At 38.2% G+C, this 18,445-nt stretch overlaps 1 protein-coding gene across 1 annotated transcript; it reads right to left on the bottom strand.

Annotated features, from left to right (window-relative positions):
• Window positions 1-1,291: 1,291 nt before the first annotated feature.
• Window positions 1,292-18,354, bottom strand: pla2g4aa (phospholipase A2, group IVAa (cytosolic, calcium-dependent)). The gene is made up of 18 exons (XM_026934914.3): window positions 18,203-18,354; window positions 17,132-17,249; window positions 16,631-16,712; window positions 16,393-16,541; window positions 15,675-15,788; window positions 14,408-14,445; window positions 14,166-14,310; window positions 13,669-13,805; window positions 13,028-13,250; window positions 12,387-12,501; window positions 11,569-11,706; window positions 10,499-10,591; window positions 8,403-8,468; window positions 7,741-7,977; window positions 6,855-7,039; window positions 6,362-6,551; window positions 5,195-5,352; window positions 1,292-4,254 (listed from the first exon to the last, which is right to left on the bottom strand). Exons 2-18 carry the CDS (start codon window positions 17,162-17,164, stop codon window positions 4,105-4,107), a joined length of 2,253 nt encoding a protein of 750 aa, XP_026790715.1. The 5' UTR covers window positions 17,165-17,249; window positions 18,203-18,354; the 3' UTR covers window positions 1,292-4,104.
• Between the last annotated feature and the right edge of the window lie 91 nt (window positions 18,355-18,445).

The raw sequence follows: 18,445 nt of genomic DNA on the forward strand, positions 1-18,445 counted from the left end.
TTCCGGGTTCTAGTTCGTTGTAACGCACAAACTGGACCACAAGATGGCGATGTTTAGCTTTCTATGTGAAAATCTCATCACAACGGCAACGCATTAGGACTGAGGTTTGGGAATCGACTCTGATTCCAAGAGATTCAGTCAAGCCCGTAACAGGAGTCGATTACACACACACACAGTCTCTTTTCCGCATTATCGTCGACAAGAATAGGAGAATTATTGTAAAATAAACCATGAAATATTAATTAAGTCGGCGGCACAATGCACTATTATGAACGATAGTATCTATTCCAAATGACTGATACATTTATTCATATAAAGTAGGCTAGTATGCTACCATTTAAACATTCATTGTGCCACTAATGCTATCATGCTAAATACTGCAAAATTAATGTCGTAAATTTTAAGTTTTATTTTGTTTGATAAGGTAAAATACTGGATTTTTATAGCATACAGAGTGATTAAAAACAGAAAAAGAGAGTATAAAGAGACGTCGTCTGTGTAAAAAACTGAGCCAAATCATAGTCATTATGCGGAATCAATTCCAAAGCTTTGAAGTCGACTCTCGAGAATCGACTCTTTTTTGGCATCGACTCTCAGCCTTCATATTCACAGAGACAGGAAGTCATCTCAGTCCTTGTTTACACTGAATAACACCCGAAATGATGGACCAGGTCTACTTAGCGTGTTTGTCTAAGTCATGCACATATTAGAATGTAATATAAGAAACGAGATGTTTCACATAATATGAATGAAATGTGAAAAGGAATAGCCCACTGGAGTTTCGCAGGATGAACACTGTCCCATACTGAATATACAGAGACTAACTAGGTATTGCCTTGTAGTTTCAGGTTTTCCCCCTTTAACACACATGATCCAGGTTATTACGGCAGTATGAAGCCTGACATGAAGTGGGTCAGGAGAACCCATGTATTAGTGTTGCTCATATGTGTGCTTTGATTTCTGATGGTTGCATAAACTCAGGGGTTGTCTCAGGCCACCGGCTGGGTGTATAACACATAACACAGGCCAATTTATCATCTCTGCTGAAAAGAATTCATCTAACAGAAACTGTATTTTAAGCTGTTCATGGTGGTTTTTATAATCATTTGTTGTGGTTTTTACAGTAACTGGTGCTGATATCACAATGGCCCTAATGAGTGTAGTTGCTATTGATGGTACTACACGAGTTTAGTGGTCTCTGAAAGTGGTTCTAACAGCCTCTGGTTTAATGCTGATTTAATGGACTTCATGTGAGATGTTGCAAAGAAACAAGAAAGGATGATATTCAACATTCTTGGTTATCCAGATTGAACTGGAGTTTTATTAAGGAACAACAATTTAAATAATTACAGACATATTATGGATAATAAAAGTAAACTATAAAAAATCATTAGAATTATGCTGAAATATGAACAGTCTTTAATTCAGGATGCATATCCAACACATACACCCTGAAATAAGTGTCCCTCATAGACTGATATTGATTTTTGAAGATCTTTTTCTTTATGGTCTGCCAGTGACCGGAAGAATGAATGATTAGTGTGTACAACCTGGTCATTTCCATAACCAAGCAAAACAGTTCTCATTCTGCAGTACATCGTGTTTTATCTCATTGTCATTGTTAGTGTTATCCAGTGCTAACTGTACAGTGTTATGTGCTATTAACTGTATAGTTAACTATGAAGTTCATACAGGCATAAAATAAAAATAAGTCATGAAGTCAAAAAGCCTTCGATTATTTCACAGAACTGAGATGATATTAAACATATTTGATTCATAAATAAGACTAGTTACTACACAAAAATAATAAGAATATAAACATAAAAGTTACTGTAAGTGACTCTCCTGAACTTTTGCTTTTTGAGTGTGGGAAAGGCACTGTATAAATAAATCTTATTGTAATGAAACAAGAGAAATTCAGAAATATTCATTTGCAGGACTGATCTGCAGTTCATAGTTACACAGAAATTGACACATGACTTATACATATTAAATAATAAAAAGGAAAAACACAAAACTCCTGATAGAGCTGGTCATCACAGTCCTCACCCACACTCTCAAACAGCAGGTCATGTTACCAGTTTCCAAAATACAGTTTACAAGAAAGAGCAAATTATCAGATGAGATGTATCAGTATAGGAATGCTTGAATTTCATGAGTAGGCATCATTCTGATACTAGAACGTGTGCATGAAGCCAGAAATGTGTGTATACAGTGTACACAACATGTCACATCATGCCATTATTTTCTTCTGATCCTTTCAGGCAGCTTCTGGGAGGGCAGGTATATGTCTTTGTGTAATTTTATCTTTTGATGACTAGCTTTAAAATGCCAGGTCTACATAATGGAGCTTAACAAACAAATGGAAAGTGTGACAGTGAATCGGCAGATTGTCTTAAACCAAGTACACACTATACAACTTAACTCTAGATTTATCATCAGTAATTTTTACAGAAAAGAGCTGAAGACTAGACAGGATTTTAGACCAGGATGCAGTATAACACACAAGTTTTGTCATACAGGCCTTTGTCAAATGTCAGGAAGGACGGAGGCACAAAACAATTTACTTTTAGCTATATGTTTTAGCTATATGTTATTAATAAGAGTTTTGCATTTTTTCTTTCTACAATAATTTGATTAATTGTAAGCCAATAGCTGCGTTTACATGGACACTAATAATCCAATCGTAACTGGACTAGAAGCACAATCAGATTTAAAAAGTCACATGTAAACACGTCAATCGGAATGAATTGGCCAAAACCGATTAAAATTTCATTCGGATCGTAAGGGGTGGTTTAAACCTTTTCTAATCCGATGGAGAGGACATGTAAACACTTCATCGGATTGAAAATGAAACCAGATAGTTCTGCGCATGTGCAATGACGTACAAATCACATAATGACGTATGACGCACGGCTGTCAGCGGTATTGGGGCTCTGACCGTAGCCTCACCAGGTGACATGTTCCCCTCCACCATTGAGCATATTGTCATAAATGACTGTTGTGTCATCCTAAAATTCTCCTTCCACTCCTCGTCTGTGAAGTGGTGCAAGACAACATTGTCCCACCAGTCTTTGCTTCAGACCCTCATCCACAGACGCCTTGCTCTGGGCTCGGGAAGGGGCATTTTAATTGCTTGATAAATACACGCAGTACCGCACAAAACATCACACGCTCATCATCTTCTAATTAGCAGCTGAAATAGGCAAATGTTAAGTCTGCTTTTTAAAACGAAAAAAGAAGCAATGGCAAGAGAGTGGCTGCTAGTATCTGCATGTTGGAACGGCGGGAAACGTGTATTCGTGCACTGTGTGCATGTCAGAAGATCAAATCCGATTCTGTCATGTAAACGCGCATATCAACCCGATTACTTTATTCAGCGTTCTTGTAAACACTGCGATCGGATTAATCAATCTGATTGTCTTCATTCCGATTGAAACAAAAGGTGTCCATGTAAACGTGACTAATGACAGTGCATTATGGTTAATATACACTATTCCTTGACCACTGAAACTACACCATATAAATGCCTGGAAGACATCATGGAAGAAAGGATTGGGTCTCTTCTTAAAATATGAATTTAAGCCAAATTCCATGGTGCATTATGGATATTCATGTTATTCATACCACAGTGCTCGGTGGGATTTCACTGTGGGATTGCAGTGACCTTGTTTTCAGACATCACTATGCACTATGTAGAGAACTGTGTGTGGTTTTGGACACTGGGTTTGGACACTGTGACACTGTATCCTGATGAAATCCAGACTGTGTGTTGACTGTTAGTGTGTGTGGAGATTCCTCACACAGTCAAGCCCACCCTAAAGATACAGAAGTGTGTGTGTCTGTGGTTCTGCATCCAATGTTAATGACAACTAAAAGCTTTAAAGATGTGGGAAAAGGTGTACAAGATTGTGTAAACCTTATCATCACAAGATAAAGGCACTGATAAAGTTCACAAAATGCCCAATTCCATACTGTGCCTTACGGTAGTGTATCCAGTTCTGCTTGTTTTAACTTATTTCCATTTTAATCTATTGTCCAGCAAGATTTGATACTACATCCAAACTCTCAGGAAGCTGAGACTGATTTATCCACTCGTTGTGTTTACCTATTAGGTGTGTCCTTTTTTACGCTGCCGGTGCCGCGTTTCAGGAACTTCTTGTTTTCAATCTCATTGAGTGAAAGAGAGACATTGCAGCGCGACGGGTTCATCCGCCTCTGGAGAATGCTGTCTTTGATGGCATCTTTTATTAGCTGCAAAACAATGTGAGGAAAATGTGTGAGTGAGAGAGAGAGAGAGAGAGAGAGAGAGGGTGCCAGAGGACCTGAAGTCAATCGCTGCAGATCCTACAATGAGATTTTGGCCAAGATGTGTTGGTTTCTTTGGATATACACTGGAGCTACAAGGTTAATCTAGTTAACAGAACTTATGAAAGCTTATAGCTACCAATTTAACACTGTGCAAACTGCAAGTCAAAATCATCTCAAGTTGTTTAGTATCTCAAACAGACTTGGCTTTTTGGTTTTAACACTGTTATGCACAGCAAAAACAGCAAATCATCTGTTTTTATTCTATCTGAGCAACAGGCTCAGGTAGGAGATTTGGCCCAAAATATGTACAATACATTAGAAGTCATTTAGATAATATAATTCCACTGTTATGGTGTGTTTATTTATTTTTTTATTATTCTGAACTATAGCCTATTCTGCTATTTTAGAAAACTGTTTATGTACTTATGGTATCACTGAGACAATGTCATGATGTGTGATGATATACACATGCATTTTGCACTATAGTAAACTGGAGGCTATAATCTTTCTTTACTCATTAGCTACTTTAGCCTTGTAGCTCCAGAACAAAACTTATAATAGACTCATTTCATCATGTTTTGACTAATCAACTACATATAGGGTAAGGGGAAACTAAAATATCACATTAACCTAGCATTAAATGTGATCAAATTGTTGTAAAGTAATAATGAGTATGAGAAGGGCATTAGATGAATAAAACAAATTATTACTATTATTATTATTATTAGTAGTAGGAGCAGTAGTAGTAGTATATTGTATTGTCTAGTCTTGTTTCTAATTGTATACTGTAGTATTGTTACTCTAATTTATGAACTATGCTGTATATATTTTTCTGGAAAGTCTGTATTAAGTTATTCCTTTCTGAATGAGGGAGAAAACAGACCTCGATGTTGTTGAGTGTGTTGAACTCCATGAGGTCATGCAGCTGTTTGAATGCCTGATTTGAGTACTGGAAGTTGAATGTGGAATACGGGGTCTCAGGATCGTCAAATATGTCAAAGTCACCAAACTCCTTCTCCTTATCTGTCTCTCTGGGAACTCCTTCAGAACAACATAGAAGACATGCATTTTGTTACATTATTAAATAGCTCAAAGAATCTTTAATATAACTGTAATAATGATTAATCAAAGAACAAAGAGGATACAAGTTAGCAACCAACAAAGAACAAACATCAGAGGTTACATTTGTATTCTCATGTGCAGTCAAGAGTCAACATCATATGCATGGACAGCATGAAAAATGTGGATCGTAAAATGTGTTAATTCTGTTTCAGTACCGAGCCATTCTAACATACAGGTATGTTTTCAGGTTGTTTTTAAAATATAGTCAGTGTTGGCAAACTAGCAACTGGAAGATGAAGGGAGCAGAGTGTGAGCTTGATCTTAAGGTGAGCTTTCAGCTGACTAATTGGAAACTGTTAGATTATTTAATTTTAAATAATCTGGTGGCTCCGGAGTGATGCAACAGAAACGTTTTCACCCTATTGTTCAGAGATCAGAATTTCGAATCCCAACAATGGCACAGCCATCCACTGCCAGGAGCTAAGGAAGCACGACTGGCCGTTGTCTCTGGGTGGTAGTGATGGCATTGCTCTCTCTCTCCCCTGTCAATCACAGCGACATTGGCCACACATGGGTGCCTGTGAGCTTATGTATGTGGAACAGGGCAGATAACGCTTTCCTCTGAGTGTTTAATGCTGCCCTCTAACACAGCATGAGTAGCAGTTCAAAAATATGTGGTTCGCTGGCTTCATGTGTCTTCAAGGAAGCACGTGTTAGCTTTCACGGTAGATGGCACCTGATAAGAGAGAGCTGTCTGGTGGGTGGGAATTGGCAGGTGAATAAATTGGGGATAAAATGGGGAAACAAAAATGCCTTTAAACCTATATTTGCTACTGCAGTCTTAAAAAAAAAATTATCCATCCATGCTATGTATGTAACTTTCTAGTAGCTGGATGTTTGTAGGTTAGTCCAAAAACTTTCAACTACTGTACGTATTAATAGTGCACAGTTTGACACATAGCACAATAAAAAAACTTTTTGTCCTCACCGGGAGCCTTGAATTCCCTGAAGTGGATGTTGGCCAGGACGAAGTGGATGACAGTGGGGCAGTGTTTATCTTCTGGCCTGGGCTTAAACACGTAACACTCCTGCAGACCCTCGCGATCAAACACCTTCACGTCGATCTTAGGAAAAGGCAATTTGTTCATGCGTGCCCATTTCTCAGCCAACAAAAGCTCCTGAGAAAAAGATATGTCACAGTATCACATTAAAAGTCTGAAACAGTCATAAGATAGAATCATATTAAATTATTTACAATATGCAACTACACTATATGGCAAAAAGTTTGTGGACACCGGACCATCACACCCATGTGTTTTTGAACATCCCATTCCAGATTTAGTCCCCTCCCTTTGCTGTTATAATAACCTCCACTATTCCACTGCTGTTATAATAACTGGCACAGTAACTTGTTCTCATTCACATGACACATGATGCAAAAAAGAATCATGTTCTCTGCTCTGAATATTTTCCATACTAACCTTAAAGGGAGGACTGGAATCACTCGGCCTGGCTGAGAAATCGAAAGATATGATCAGATCAACACCCCGCTGGGGTCGCAGGATCAAGGGGTAGGGCAGGTTAAAGGTCAGGCCACTGTCCACCACATGAATCTTCTTACTCCTTACATCCAGAGGCTCGTAGATGTGAACAAACTCATTGGGATCTACAAGAAATGTATATCTGTAAGGACTCTAAAATGTGATGAATTATGATCGACACTTGGCCTATCAGTACCTGTCAGTCCCAGTGAAGGAGGCGTGGCCTCAGTACCTGTCAGTCTCAGTGAAGTAAGCATGGCCTCTGTACCTGTCAGTCCCAGTGAAGGAGGCGTGGCCTCTGTACCTGTCAGTCCCTGTAAAGGAGGCATGGCCTCAGTACCTGTCAGTCTCAGGGAAGCAATGCTTTAAATGTATCTTCCATACATTTAATCATTGATTATGTATCAAAAAAGAAGGGTACACATTCCTCCTTAAAATCTTCAAAACAATCTTTTTCAAAAACATTATCAACATGAACTTAAAGGGAGCTTGCTTCTGATCAAGGAGCAAGTTGGCAAAACACATGCAGGATAATGGACTACAATGTTATGTTTTCGAATGAGTGTTGAACATGAACTGGCACTGAAGCTGACTCAAACTGAAATGAGCCTTTATATAGTGCTGCAAACTGAAAGCAGCACAGCTCAGTGTGCAGGGCCAAACCTGTAGTGGCATGCAGAGGAGCAAGTGTGCCTGCATAACATAATTGGTCATTTATTATGGAGGGGATAAATTCTCAAATTTACAGAAAACTGAAGAAGCCGATGTTGCACACTACGAGTTTTCACCTAAACAGCTAATGGATAAAGCAGGTGTGTTTGTGCACCTGTGACGGCGTCGACCTCATCCTCAACAGAGATCTGTGGTAGAAAGGGATGGCGGGGTGTGAAAGGCATGGAGTTTAGGTTCAGGCCCAGCATGAAGTTGTGCACTTTTCCCGCGCGGCCTTCGCGTGTGTTAAACAGCGCCGTGTCGCCCACCATGGAGGTGAACATCCGCTGCACCCAGCTGGCCTGAGCATTACGCTGCCGCTCCTCCTCCACCTCCGAAGACTCTGTACCCGCTGTGAGACAGATAGAGGAAAACAAAATATGTAAACAAGGAACAAGATATGAAGAAAGAGAGGAAGACAAAAACAGGTAAAGAAAGTGTGAGGAGAGGAGAAAGAGATTGAAAAAAGAGGCAAAGAAGAGGGGAAAAATAGTGAGAAGAAGACAGGGAAAGAGGGGAACATAATAGGAGGAAGGAAGGGAAACAAGGAAGGAGAGAGTGAGAAAATAGAGATAAAAAAGAAATACATTTAAGAGGAAAAAAGAGGGATAAAAAGAGAATGAGAGAATAGCAAGAGAAGGCAAAAAGACAGTAAAAGAAAGATAAAGCAAGAAATGAAGAAAGACAAATGGCTTGTTTGATAACTGTTACTCAGTAAAGTGAATATGAATTCAGTTTTGACAATGTGTAATTGAGATAAGTATAAAAGTGACTCACTCCTGCGCAGTTCCTCTTCGTTATCCGTTGTGTCATTTCCAAGAATGTGTTCTGGTTTAATTTGCTCTGCAAATAAAAAGTACAAAGAAATGAAACAGCTTAAAAGCTGTATACAAATTCTCTACTCTTACAACTTCAGCTCTTACTTTTGTTTAGTTTTCATTCTATACTGTTTGGTGCATAAGTATGAAATATAATATCGAACTTAATCTCTTTTGGGTTGTCAATACAATATCAAAATACATTTAAAACACACAGTAATGTACAGTGGATATAAAAAGTCTACCCATCCCTGTTAAAATGTCAGGTTTTTGTGATGTTTTAAAAAATGAGACCAAGATAAATCATATCAGAAACTTTTCTACCTTTATTGTGAAATTGCAACCTATAAATTAAAGTGAAAAACAATAAGAATCATTTTAGGGGGAAAAATGAAGAATAAAAATGTCCAATAACCTGGTTGCAACCTTAGTTGAAGCACCTTTATATTTGATCATGGCATTCAAGCTTTTCAGGTAAGAGTCAATCAGTGTGGCACATCTTGACTTTGCAATATTTTGCAGTATCTTCCTTGCAAAAGCATTCTAACTCTGTCAAATTGGTTGGGCATCTCCTGTGCACAGCCCTCTTCAGGTCACCCCACAGATTTTCAATTGGATTCAGATCTGGACTCTGGCTGGGCCATTCTAAAACCTTGATCATGTTTTGTGTGAAGCCATTCCTTTGTTGATTTGGAGGTGTGCTTCGGGTTGCCGAAAGGTGAAATTCCTCTTCATCTTAAGTGTTTTAGCAGAAGCCAGAAGATTTCATGGTAAAACTGACTGGCATTTGGAGCTATTCATTATTCCCTCCACCCTGATTAAAGCCCCAGTTCCAGCTGAAGAAAAGCAGCCCCATAGCATTATGCTGCCACCTCCATGCTTCACCATGGGGATTTTTTTTGCACCAAAAATATCTTAATATATATTTATTAAAATTGCTGCTGCTCCTTTAATGTTGTTGTAGGCTTCTTTGCAGCCTCCCTAACCAGTTTTCTCCTGGTCAATCTCATCAATTTTAGAGGAATATCTTGTTCTTAGTAATGTTTACTCCACTTGTTGATCATTGTCATTACAGTGTTCCATGGTATATCCAATGCCTTAGAAATTTTTTGTAACCCTCTCCTGATTGATATTTTTCAACAATGAGATCCTGTGCCTGCTTTGTAAGCGCTTTGTGGCCCCCATGGCTTTTCCAGGTGGATGCTACCAAGAAGTTGTCAGGAAAAATCCTATAGGAACAGCTGTACTTTATTTGGGGTTAATTAGTCACTTTAATTGATAGAAGGTGTATACTAATTAGTATTTACTACAAGTTTGAATGTGATTGGTTGATACTGAACACAGCCACATTCCCAATTATAAAAGAGTGCGCACACTTATGCAAGCTGGGTATTGGAAGTTTTTCAATTTTCTTTTTTTCACTACAACATTTCTGGTTGTCACTTGATTTTTATATGTTGAATTATTTTTTCTGACATGATTTCACTTAGTTGAATTTTTAAGTTACAAAAACCTGCCATTTAACAGGGGTGTGAAGACTTTTTATATCCATTGTATATAAATGATTCAGTAAATTGCATACTACCAGGAAAAGACATGTCACACTTGCATTAGCACAAATCTCTAACGCAAGAGTGACATTAGCAAATTGCTGCTTGCTAATGTGTTGCAGGTTAACATCTACACAGCCCACATGGTTTAGAACTTCACAGATACAGAGAAACTCATATCGATTCAGTAATGCTGAACATGCTGTTCATTTTTTTTAGTCACAATTCAGATGGTTTGCTACATTAGTTTGTGCATGTGTGTGTTAGAAGTGTGTTAAGGTCTAAACTGATTTTATCTCCCACAGACGTTTCTAAGAGTGAGGGAGAAAGGAACTCACAGCACTCACTGTTTATAGAAGAAAAAAAGGACCAGCTAAATGGCCCCCACAAGCACTGTTTAATTGAGTCACGAGTACCGCCATCACTTACAGATCATAGATTGTCAACGTGAGTACACAGCCAAATGTCTCCAAAACCATAAGAAAAGGAGGAGACCAGTTCCTACCTAGCTCCTCCTCCATAGTGCTGCTCCAGCCAGTTGTCTCCTTCACTCCGATAACTCGATTAAACAGGATGGAGAAAGCACTGCCCCACACACCTAAAACACACACAAACACACACACACACACACACACACACACACAGACACATACACAATGTTGTGCTGAAGGGGGCACACTGCATTCCAATACTGTATTCATCACTCTCTGTATTCATTGCATTCTCATCCAGCGGTTTTCCACCCCAATTAGTTCAGCCATCTCACTTCTAGGAGACCTTTCCTAGAAGTAAATTATATATAATATACTGGCTTAACCACTTAAAGAATCATTCTTCTCTAGAGAAACTTTCAATTCCTGGTCCTTTTCCCCCATTACCTTATTCCTCAATTCTTTCTGTCATATAACAGTACTGACAAATGTGCTACTTCATTATTACTGTGAATATAATATTAGTTTTGTCTAACCGATTTTAAAACCCACAAAATTAACAAACCTGTGATATTTGGTTTTTCCTATTCCTCCTTCACCATCCTCCTCAGTGTACTCTTTCTGCCATCTTTTTTACCATAGCAAACTGTTGAAACTTTTCAGCCCTGACTGTGCTTGATGTCATTTTTTTTTTTTAAAGCTCTGTGGGTTTTTCCCTAAGCTGATGGATTATGAAAGGATATTACATGAGGGCAAACTCATATTTGGTCAAAATGTTTTTTGGTTTTTGGATATTAAGAAGCATTTTTAGTCTGACCAGTTGACGGTATTTTAAATATTCTTTAGGGGTCAATAATTTTGCCACAGTTTGAAGAACAAAAATACTAAAATTACTTTAAAAGGATGCTTTAACAAGAATGACTTTTGTTGAAGGATGATTGTTTTTTCAATCACTGTGTTTATTTTACACATTTTTTTTATTCCTATTCTCTTGAAGGGTGCCAATAATTCTGGAAGTAACAAAAAAAAAGGAAAAATACATGTTGAGGATGAGGCATCAGGTGAGTATAGATGATGATGCAGCTCTAGTTATCAACATTTTATATAGTTTTTTATGTAATGTTTTCTTCCCTCAGTATCTTACCCATTAGGAAATGAAGTGGGTTCTCGTCATACTTTTTCACAACGCTGCCCATGAAGAACTTGCTGCCAAAGAGCTCAGGGGTCATGAAGGTGCCATATTTTGCCATGCCAATCTCATAGGGACTAAACTCCACCCAGTCTGTCATGGGAAAAACGTGTACAGAATTAACAGGAAGTTCCAGCTGGTTTACACGGCAAGTTCTCAGAAATCTTCAGTCAGTTTCACAGTTTATTTACACCCTGAAATAAAACAACAGTATCTCTAAAATGATCATGAGGCCCCTGCTATAAATTCTGCTTTCTGAAAGTCTGCTTTGTTTAGTCAAAGCTGTCATGTGTGGCAAAGTATCCTCTTACAGGACAGTTTCTCTACAATAGATGGAAGAGCTGTTGCAGCCACCATGATAGATCAGTAGTATGTCAATACAGCAATGCTGATCATGAGCATGCTTTGCATATCTGCTGCAAGCTATACAAATCTAAGCAAATGTGTTTAGCTGGTGTGTCTATGCTGCATCAGCTGGATCCACGGTCAACTCCAATCGAATGAAATGATGAATTTTTAACCTTCCCAGTTAGTCTTTAATTAATGGTGATGATGGAAATGAGGTGCATCTGCTGGTAAACTGATGTGTAACTTGTTAGCAGTACCATGTAAATGAATGGGGAATTAGTTAAGGAAAAGTATAGACCAAGGTTCAACTGTCATATAGAGTTTGTTCTGTGACCACGGTATAGATGGACAAAAATGTAAAAAGCAATTTATTTGAAACTAAATTTCACAATATAATTCTTATAATATAAAAAGCATGCTCTTACCGGCAAACATGAGCTCAGAGACGTTGGGTTTGACGTGCAAGCAGGTGAACAAAGGCAGAGGACACTGACCTAGATTCACCTTCTCCTGCAGGGAGCTCAGTGTCGTGTCCATCCGCTGTAACACACACACACACACAGAAAAACAGAATAATGTTTCAGTGTTAAAAGATTTGAATTCTTTCCATAACCCATGTCGTCTTTTCTGGCTTCTGGCTGATTTATGGGATCCACATCTTTGAAGCATGTTGAGGAACACGTCAGAGGACATTGTGTTTTTCTTTTGGAGATATAGGCTTGCTTCAGTGCACTTGGCACTGTAGTGAGGATTGGTGTTTTAGTGGTAAGAGAATATTAACACTGTTGACTGAGTCAAGTAGGAGGTGTGGCACAAAGTTTGATCATTAAATTCTTTGAATAATTTGAATAATGTAACTCCAGTTTGATTTGTAGCTTAATTGTTACATGCACACTTATTCTGCAATGACTAAACCAAATTATGTCTTTTTAAGTGTGTGCTCGATGATGTAGACTTGTAGACTTAAAGAAGTCTTTCTTTTTCTCAGTTTCCTTCAAGTTAATTCATTTGTTGATAAAGCTCCTATTTTTGCATGTGTATATGTGTGTGTGTATCGCCTTCTCACCCCCGGTATAAGCGTCTCTCCGATGAGCATGCCGAAGATGTCGGTGAAAGTGACTGGCTGGCCGCTTGCTTTCTTCTTCCACAAAGCTTTAATGTAGCGTTTGATGTGCAGTGGCATCAGGAGTTTGAGTGGACTGCTGCTCACACTCTTCATCAGCTCCTGATTGATGTCTCGAGGGCCTTTCTCAGGAAACTCGGGGTGTGAGTATAGCGTGGACATGTACCTGTGCAAACATGTCCGTTAATGATTGAAGAGTGTCACAGCCAGTATAGCGTTCTCACTGATTGGCTTTTATGGCATGTAATATATGCACTAATTTATGTTTATAGTTGACATTACAACTACATCAGACTGAGTGTGTATATTACGTTAATGTTGCATTACACCTGTTCATGTACACTTATTAATTATATGATAAGTAAATGTGCATTTCCTGAAGCAAATACTGTGCTTGCAAAGTGGTAAAAGTGATAGAGAATCTAAAAAAGGTTAATTTTTTAGAGAAATTCAAAAGCTTAAGTGTTAAACTTATTTAAGGTTTGAGGAAGGAAGGAATGATGGATGGACGGGTGGATGGATGGATGGATGGAAGTATGGAAGAGAAAGTGAATAAAAAAACAGATACAGATTCATATACAGACCATGTTGAGCCAGAAAGTCCTGCCACATAAGTAGCACAGTCCAGCACTCCAGACTCATACAGAGCCTTCATCACCCCAGAGAAGCCTACCATGGCTCGGAAACCTCCTCCTGATCCCACTATGGCGATGGTGGGAACCTGGACACAGCCAAGACATGGCGAATAATTAATACAAAATTACAGTTAGAGATAGGGCAATGTATCCAATGCGTAACGTTTAGTGTATGGGAATGTATACATATATGTACAAACACACTTTACATGTATCTATTGTGTATGTGGGTGTACATGTGTGTATATATGAATTCTATGGATAGGAAAAATAATTCTTTAATGCCTCACGCTCGCTCACAAAAAAAATTCTGCAATTCTGCATAGGCTTATTAATGTACTTCCCTGCTATAAGCACTTTTCACAGTATACAAGTTCCAAAAATGTAGAAAATAGGGTGATTTGTACATTTTTGGAGAGACACATTTATAAGTGACTAGAGCTCACCTCCTTTTGTGAGGTGGGCAGGAAGCGTGGGTTTTCCATGTTTAGGAATTTTTTGATGCCCAGCATGACTCTGTCTCTACGCATCTCCCTGAACAGCTTCTCCTGATCACACAGGGCCATACTGAAACGCAGGTCAGTGGACGAACTACAGCAAGAAAAATCGGTTGTTAATAACACCGACACAGCAAGCTCAAAGAATTTTATACAAAGCCACACTTTTCTGAGAAGACTGATGTACTTACCAGACTTCCAATGCCATCTCCAGGTGCACCTTTGTAGTCTGGTGATATAAAATAATATTAATGTATTACTATGCCAAGACTACCTTCTGGATATGTACTGCAATACTGGCAGTAAGAAAATGCGTTGTGTATTAATTATTCCTCCTTCACAGGTCAGGCCACAGAGACAAGTGGAACAACAGCAGGAAATAAAAAAAATCTGTTTGCTCTGGGTAAATCCCCTCATTGATGTCATTAACATCGCTTATGATTCCTTTCCCTAACTTATCTCCATTACCTACTGGATGTGACCCTCATAGCACTAGTGAAAAACTAATCAAGCAAACTTCACATACAACAACATGACTAACTACACTGACAATAATTTGAAAGTTCTATGTAATTTTTGGCCAAGCTATTGCTTAACTGTATCACACCCACCAGAAGAAAGATCTTATGCGGAAAAGATTTGATAAACCACCAGTCTGGCCCCAAAACTTCAGACTCATACTTCATACTGTAGAATGTGTTATTACTCCACATTCTTTTCCAATGTTTCGCAACATTCTTAGGTCAGCCACTTCTAAATATTACTGTCAGGATTATTGTGTTATTTAATCACTCAGCACAGTAAATAAGCTACATTCAGATACGCCCATGTTCAGACACAAGCTATTAGTGATCTTAATCCTGATTTAGACTTCACACAACATGTACCAGGACCAGAAATGTACAAATTTGACATTTTGCAAGCTACAGTGTTTTGTATGGTCTCACACATATTCCTATGGAAACCATGTTACTATTGCTCTTTGTATTTGTAATGAAAGCATAAGAGATTAAATGAACACATTCAATATTTTCACGCTCCTTTTTTATGCTTTTTCAAAGCAAACTAACATTTCTTCTCCACCCTGAACGAACAGTTTGGGCAAAAAAAAAAAAAAAATTAAATAAGTCTCAGCACAACATTCTGTCTCAAATATGGATACTGTAGCTCTGGGATGTCCTTTTGTACATTTTTATAGACAATATTACGTGAAGTCAGAAGGCACATTAGTGAGTCAGACTGAGATGGTGAAAAACTCAACATATTTTGAGTCAGAGGTGTCATGATTTAGTCATGCAGTTCAGTTATAGATTCAGTGCCAAAACAAAGAGGCAAACTTCAGACACCAAACATATCTGTTGACTGACTACAGTTGGGGGAAATTGCCTAATAATCATCCTTATCCTGCTATTCCAATTTAAACATTACAATCTGACCCATTAATACTCGTTAGCCTACCTTGCCAATAGACAGAGTCACCATCTCTGGCTGTCCTACTTTCACGTTGTTGACTGAATATGTAGCTGTGCCCAGTGTCTCATCCATGACATAGTTGGCATCCATTAAAGTCATCTAAAAGGTAAGAAAGGAGAGTGTGATGACAAAGGAAGATAAGTGCTATTCACTTAAATCATTGCTAATCCACATTACTGGTGATTCAGTCACTGGATGGCGTATATGAAAGGAGTAAAACACAACAGGGTGTGCTGTTGTATGAAAATAACAAATGCTGGGGTGGTGTGATGAAGCCCAGGCTGAAAGTGAGTGCCATGACCACAGAAAAGAGTTTTATTTCTGTCATATCACAGTAATTTTCCAACAGTTACACATTTTTATTTATTAAAGAACAACATCATACTGTGTATCCATTTAATAACCTGTAATGTTATATATTTTATTTATTCATTAAAAATCTGTTAATTATTAACCTTTAATTATGTGAGTGTCTGCCATACAGGTCCCTGTGAATGATGTGTTACTATACAAATGATAACACATTAGAATGAGCACATTAATACAATGCAGACAGCACTACTGTCAAAGCTGCTGTTACAGGAAATTAATCAACACCTTCTGATTAACCAGGACGGAGAATTCAAGTGCTGTGGTATAAAGTTGGATAGTATTAGATCTAATTATTAAAATCTGGTGATATTTTTAGTAATGAATTTCTCACCTCCAGCACATTGTCCTGTTGGGGGTCCAGAAGGAACTCGAAAGTTTCGTTCCACTTTGGATTGATATCATTGTCTATGTGACGTGTTCTTTTTCTCGACTCGGGAGCAGTTGGGATTGACAGCTCCACATACGGGTCTGGCGTGTCCACTGTTCACAAACACATACACATGTATGCTTCATCATACACAACATTTTGCTGTAACAACTGGAGCTAACAAAACAAAGTTCACACTCACGCAAGTCCCCAAGCGTGCCTTTAGTGACATTTTCCGCTCTCACCACAGTCACTCTGAACCTGTGAGAATACTGATGTTCAACCTGACGACACAAAACACTCATATCAGTGACTAACAAGTGACACAAGGGACAATCAGACAGGAGTAACCACCCAAGAGAAACAGCTGATGTCATGTTTGCGGTCATGCAGTTGAGAAAAGAAATGAACTGGACTTTTATAGACCTGCACAGGATTTTTATATACATATCAACATTTGGGTTTGTAGATGTGAACCAATCCCATACTTTCTCCAATTTCATAATAAACTGATACAGTAATGTTAATGCAGTCTGGAGAAACTGTTGAATGACGTGCAATGCAGATATGAGTCATATTTCATCCAGTGAACCGTGGCAAAAAAAACATTTTAGTTCTTTGATACAGTATGAATAACATCGGATTTCCTGTAAAATAATCTACACAAAAAATTACTGCCTCCAAAATCTGAGGCTGAACTTACTATAATGTACTGATAAGGATCTATGGAGGACATCCTGCCAGCAACGTAAGGTTCACCGTGGGAAAACACATTTATATGTCAGGAAAGGCTTCTGTTTGTCTTGGGCGGCATCTGTTAACTAAAGAGAAAAATGTGGTAACAAACTGTCAAAGAGGATCTTCACAATCAATAAAATTGTAATAAAAAGCTAATAAACATACAACATGCAACTTCTGCATCTAACATCACACAGAGCTCAGATGTTTTGTCTATAACTGCATTCCCAGAGGTCTAAGCGTGATGTACCAGTACATCTGAATAGGCCTACAGCTTGTTATCTCAGGAAAACATCATGTTTTTTCAACATCTCAAATTAATAATGTCATTATCTCAGAGAGACAAAGTTTGTTGTGTCTTAAGAAATGTATTGTGTTAAATCAGGAAAACATTTGTGGTCTTGTGATAATGACATGGATAGAGATCACAAAAATTTATTACAAGAAGTACAGTAAAATATAAAATATGTGGAGTGAGAGAAGTAAATAAAATATATAAAAACAAAGACCTTTTAGCGCTTCAGTACTCTGTCTATCTATCTAGCTATCTATCTATCTATCCATCTTTCCGTCTATCTATCTATTGGCTGTGTTTTCACCATGATTATTATGAGAACATCAGGATCAATCGTTCATAGCTGTTTGTTGAAAAAAAAGAGCCATTTTTAATTTTTTTATTTATTCATTTTTGATTATTTTTCTTTCTCTAAGTGGACTGTAGGTGCTGCAGCAGCAGCTACAGTTTATGCCTTTCATTAAGTCGCCTGTACAATAAAGACCTCAAATTCTCGCGCATGCGTGTTTCCACCAACATCGGGAATCGGTCAATCTTCTGGATTTTTACTTTATTAGAAGAAATATTCAAACAATGCAAATCTGACAACTCTGAGAAACCAAACAAACTTTCAACTAAACAAAGGTGTTCTCTAAGTATTTTAATTAGCACCACAGCTTCCAATGCCCAGCTGAGGTAAAATTTTTCTACTGCTGAAAAAAGTTACATTAAAATGAATAGAGAGCTTTCTGTTCAGCTTACCTTTACCGCAGAGCAGAAGCATATCCTAAACTGCAGCCCACTGCGCCTCTTTCTCTCTCTCTCTCTCTCTCTCTCTCTCTCGGTGAAAGTGGAGATACTGAGCAAGAGAGAAAGACGAGAAACTCGGACTCAGCCAACCTCCTGAAGCCCCGTCCACTATGGAAAGCCAATGGGTGCACAAGCACACTAATATTATTATTATAGCTTCTAAAAAAAGATTTCATTTATTTCTAGTTTTAGTCA

The sequence above is a fragment of the Pangasianodon hypophthalmus genome, chromosome 14 (genome assembly GCF_027358585.1).
Source record: "Pangasianodon hypophthalmus isolate fPanHyp1 chromosome 14, fPanHyp1.pri, whole genome shotgun sequence".
NCBI classification, from domain to species: domain Eukaryota; kingdom Metazoa; phylum Chordata; class Actinopteri; order Siluriformes; family Pangasiidae; genus Pangasianodon; species Pangasianodon hypophthalmus.

Excerpts from the sequence above, each read along its gene's own strand:
- pla2g4aa (XM_026934914.3), bottom strand. The coding sequence starts at position 17,164 with ATGTCCTCCATAGATCCTTATCAGTACATTATA. Across the intron at positions 16,713-17,131 it reads ATCCTTATCAGTACATTATA|GTTGAACATCAGTATTCTCA; the intron begins GTAAGTTCAGCC and ends TTGTGTCGTCAG. Across the intron at positions 8,469-10,498 it reads CACTATGGAGGAGGAGCTAG|AGCAAATTAAACCAGAACAC; the intron begins GTAGGAACTGGT and ends TTTTATTTGCAG.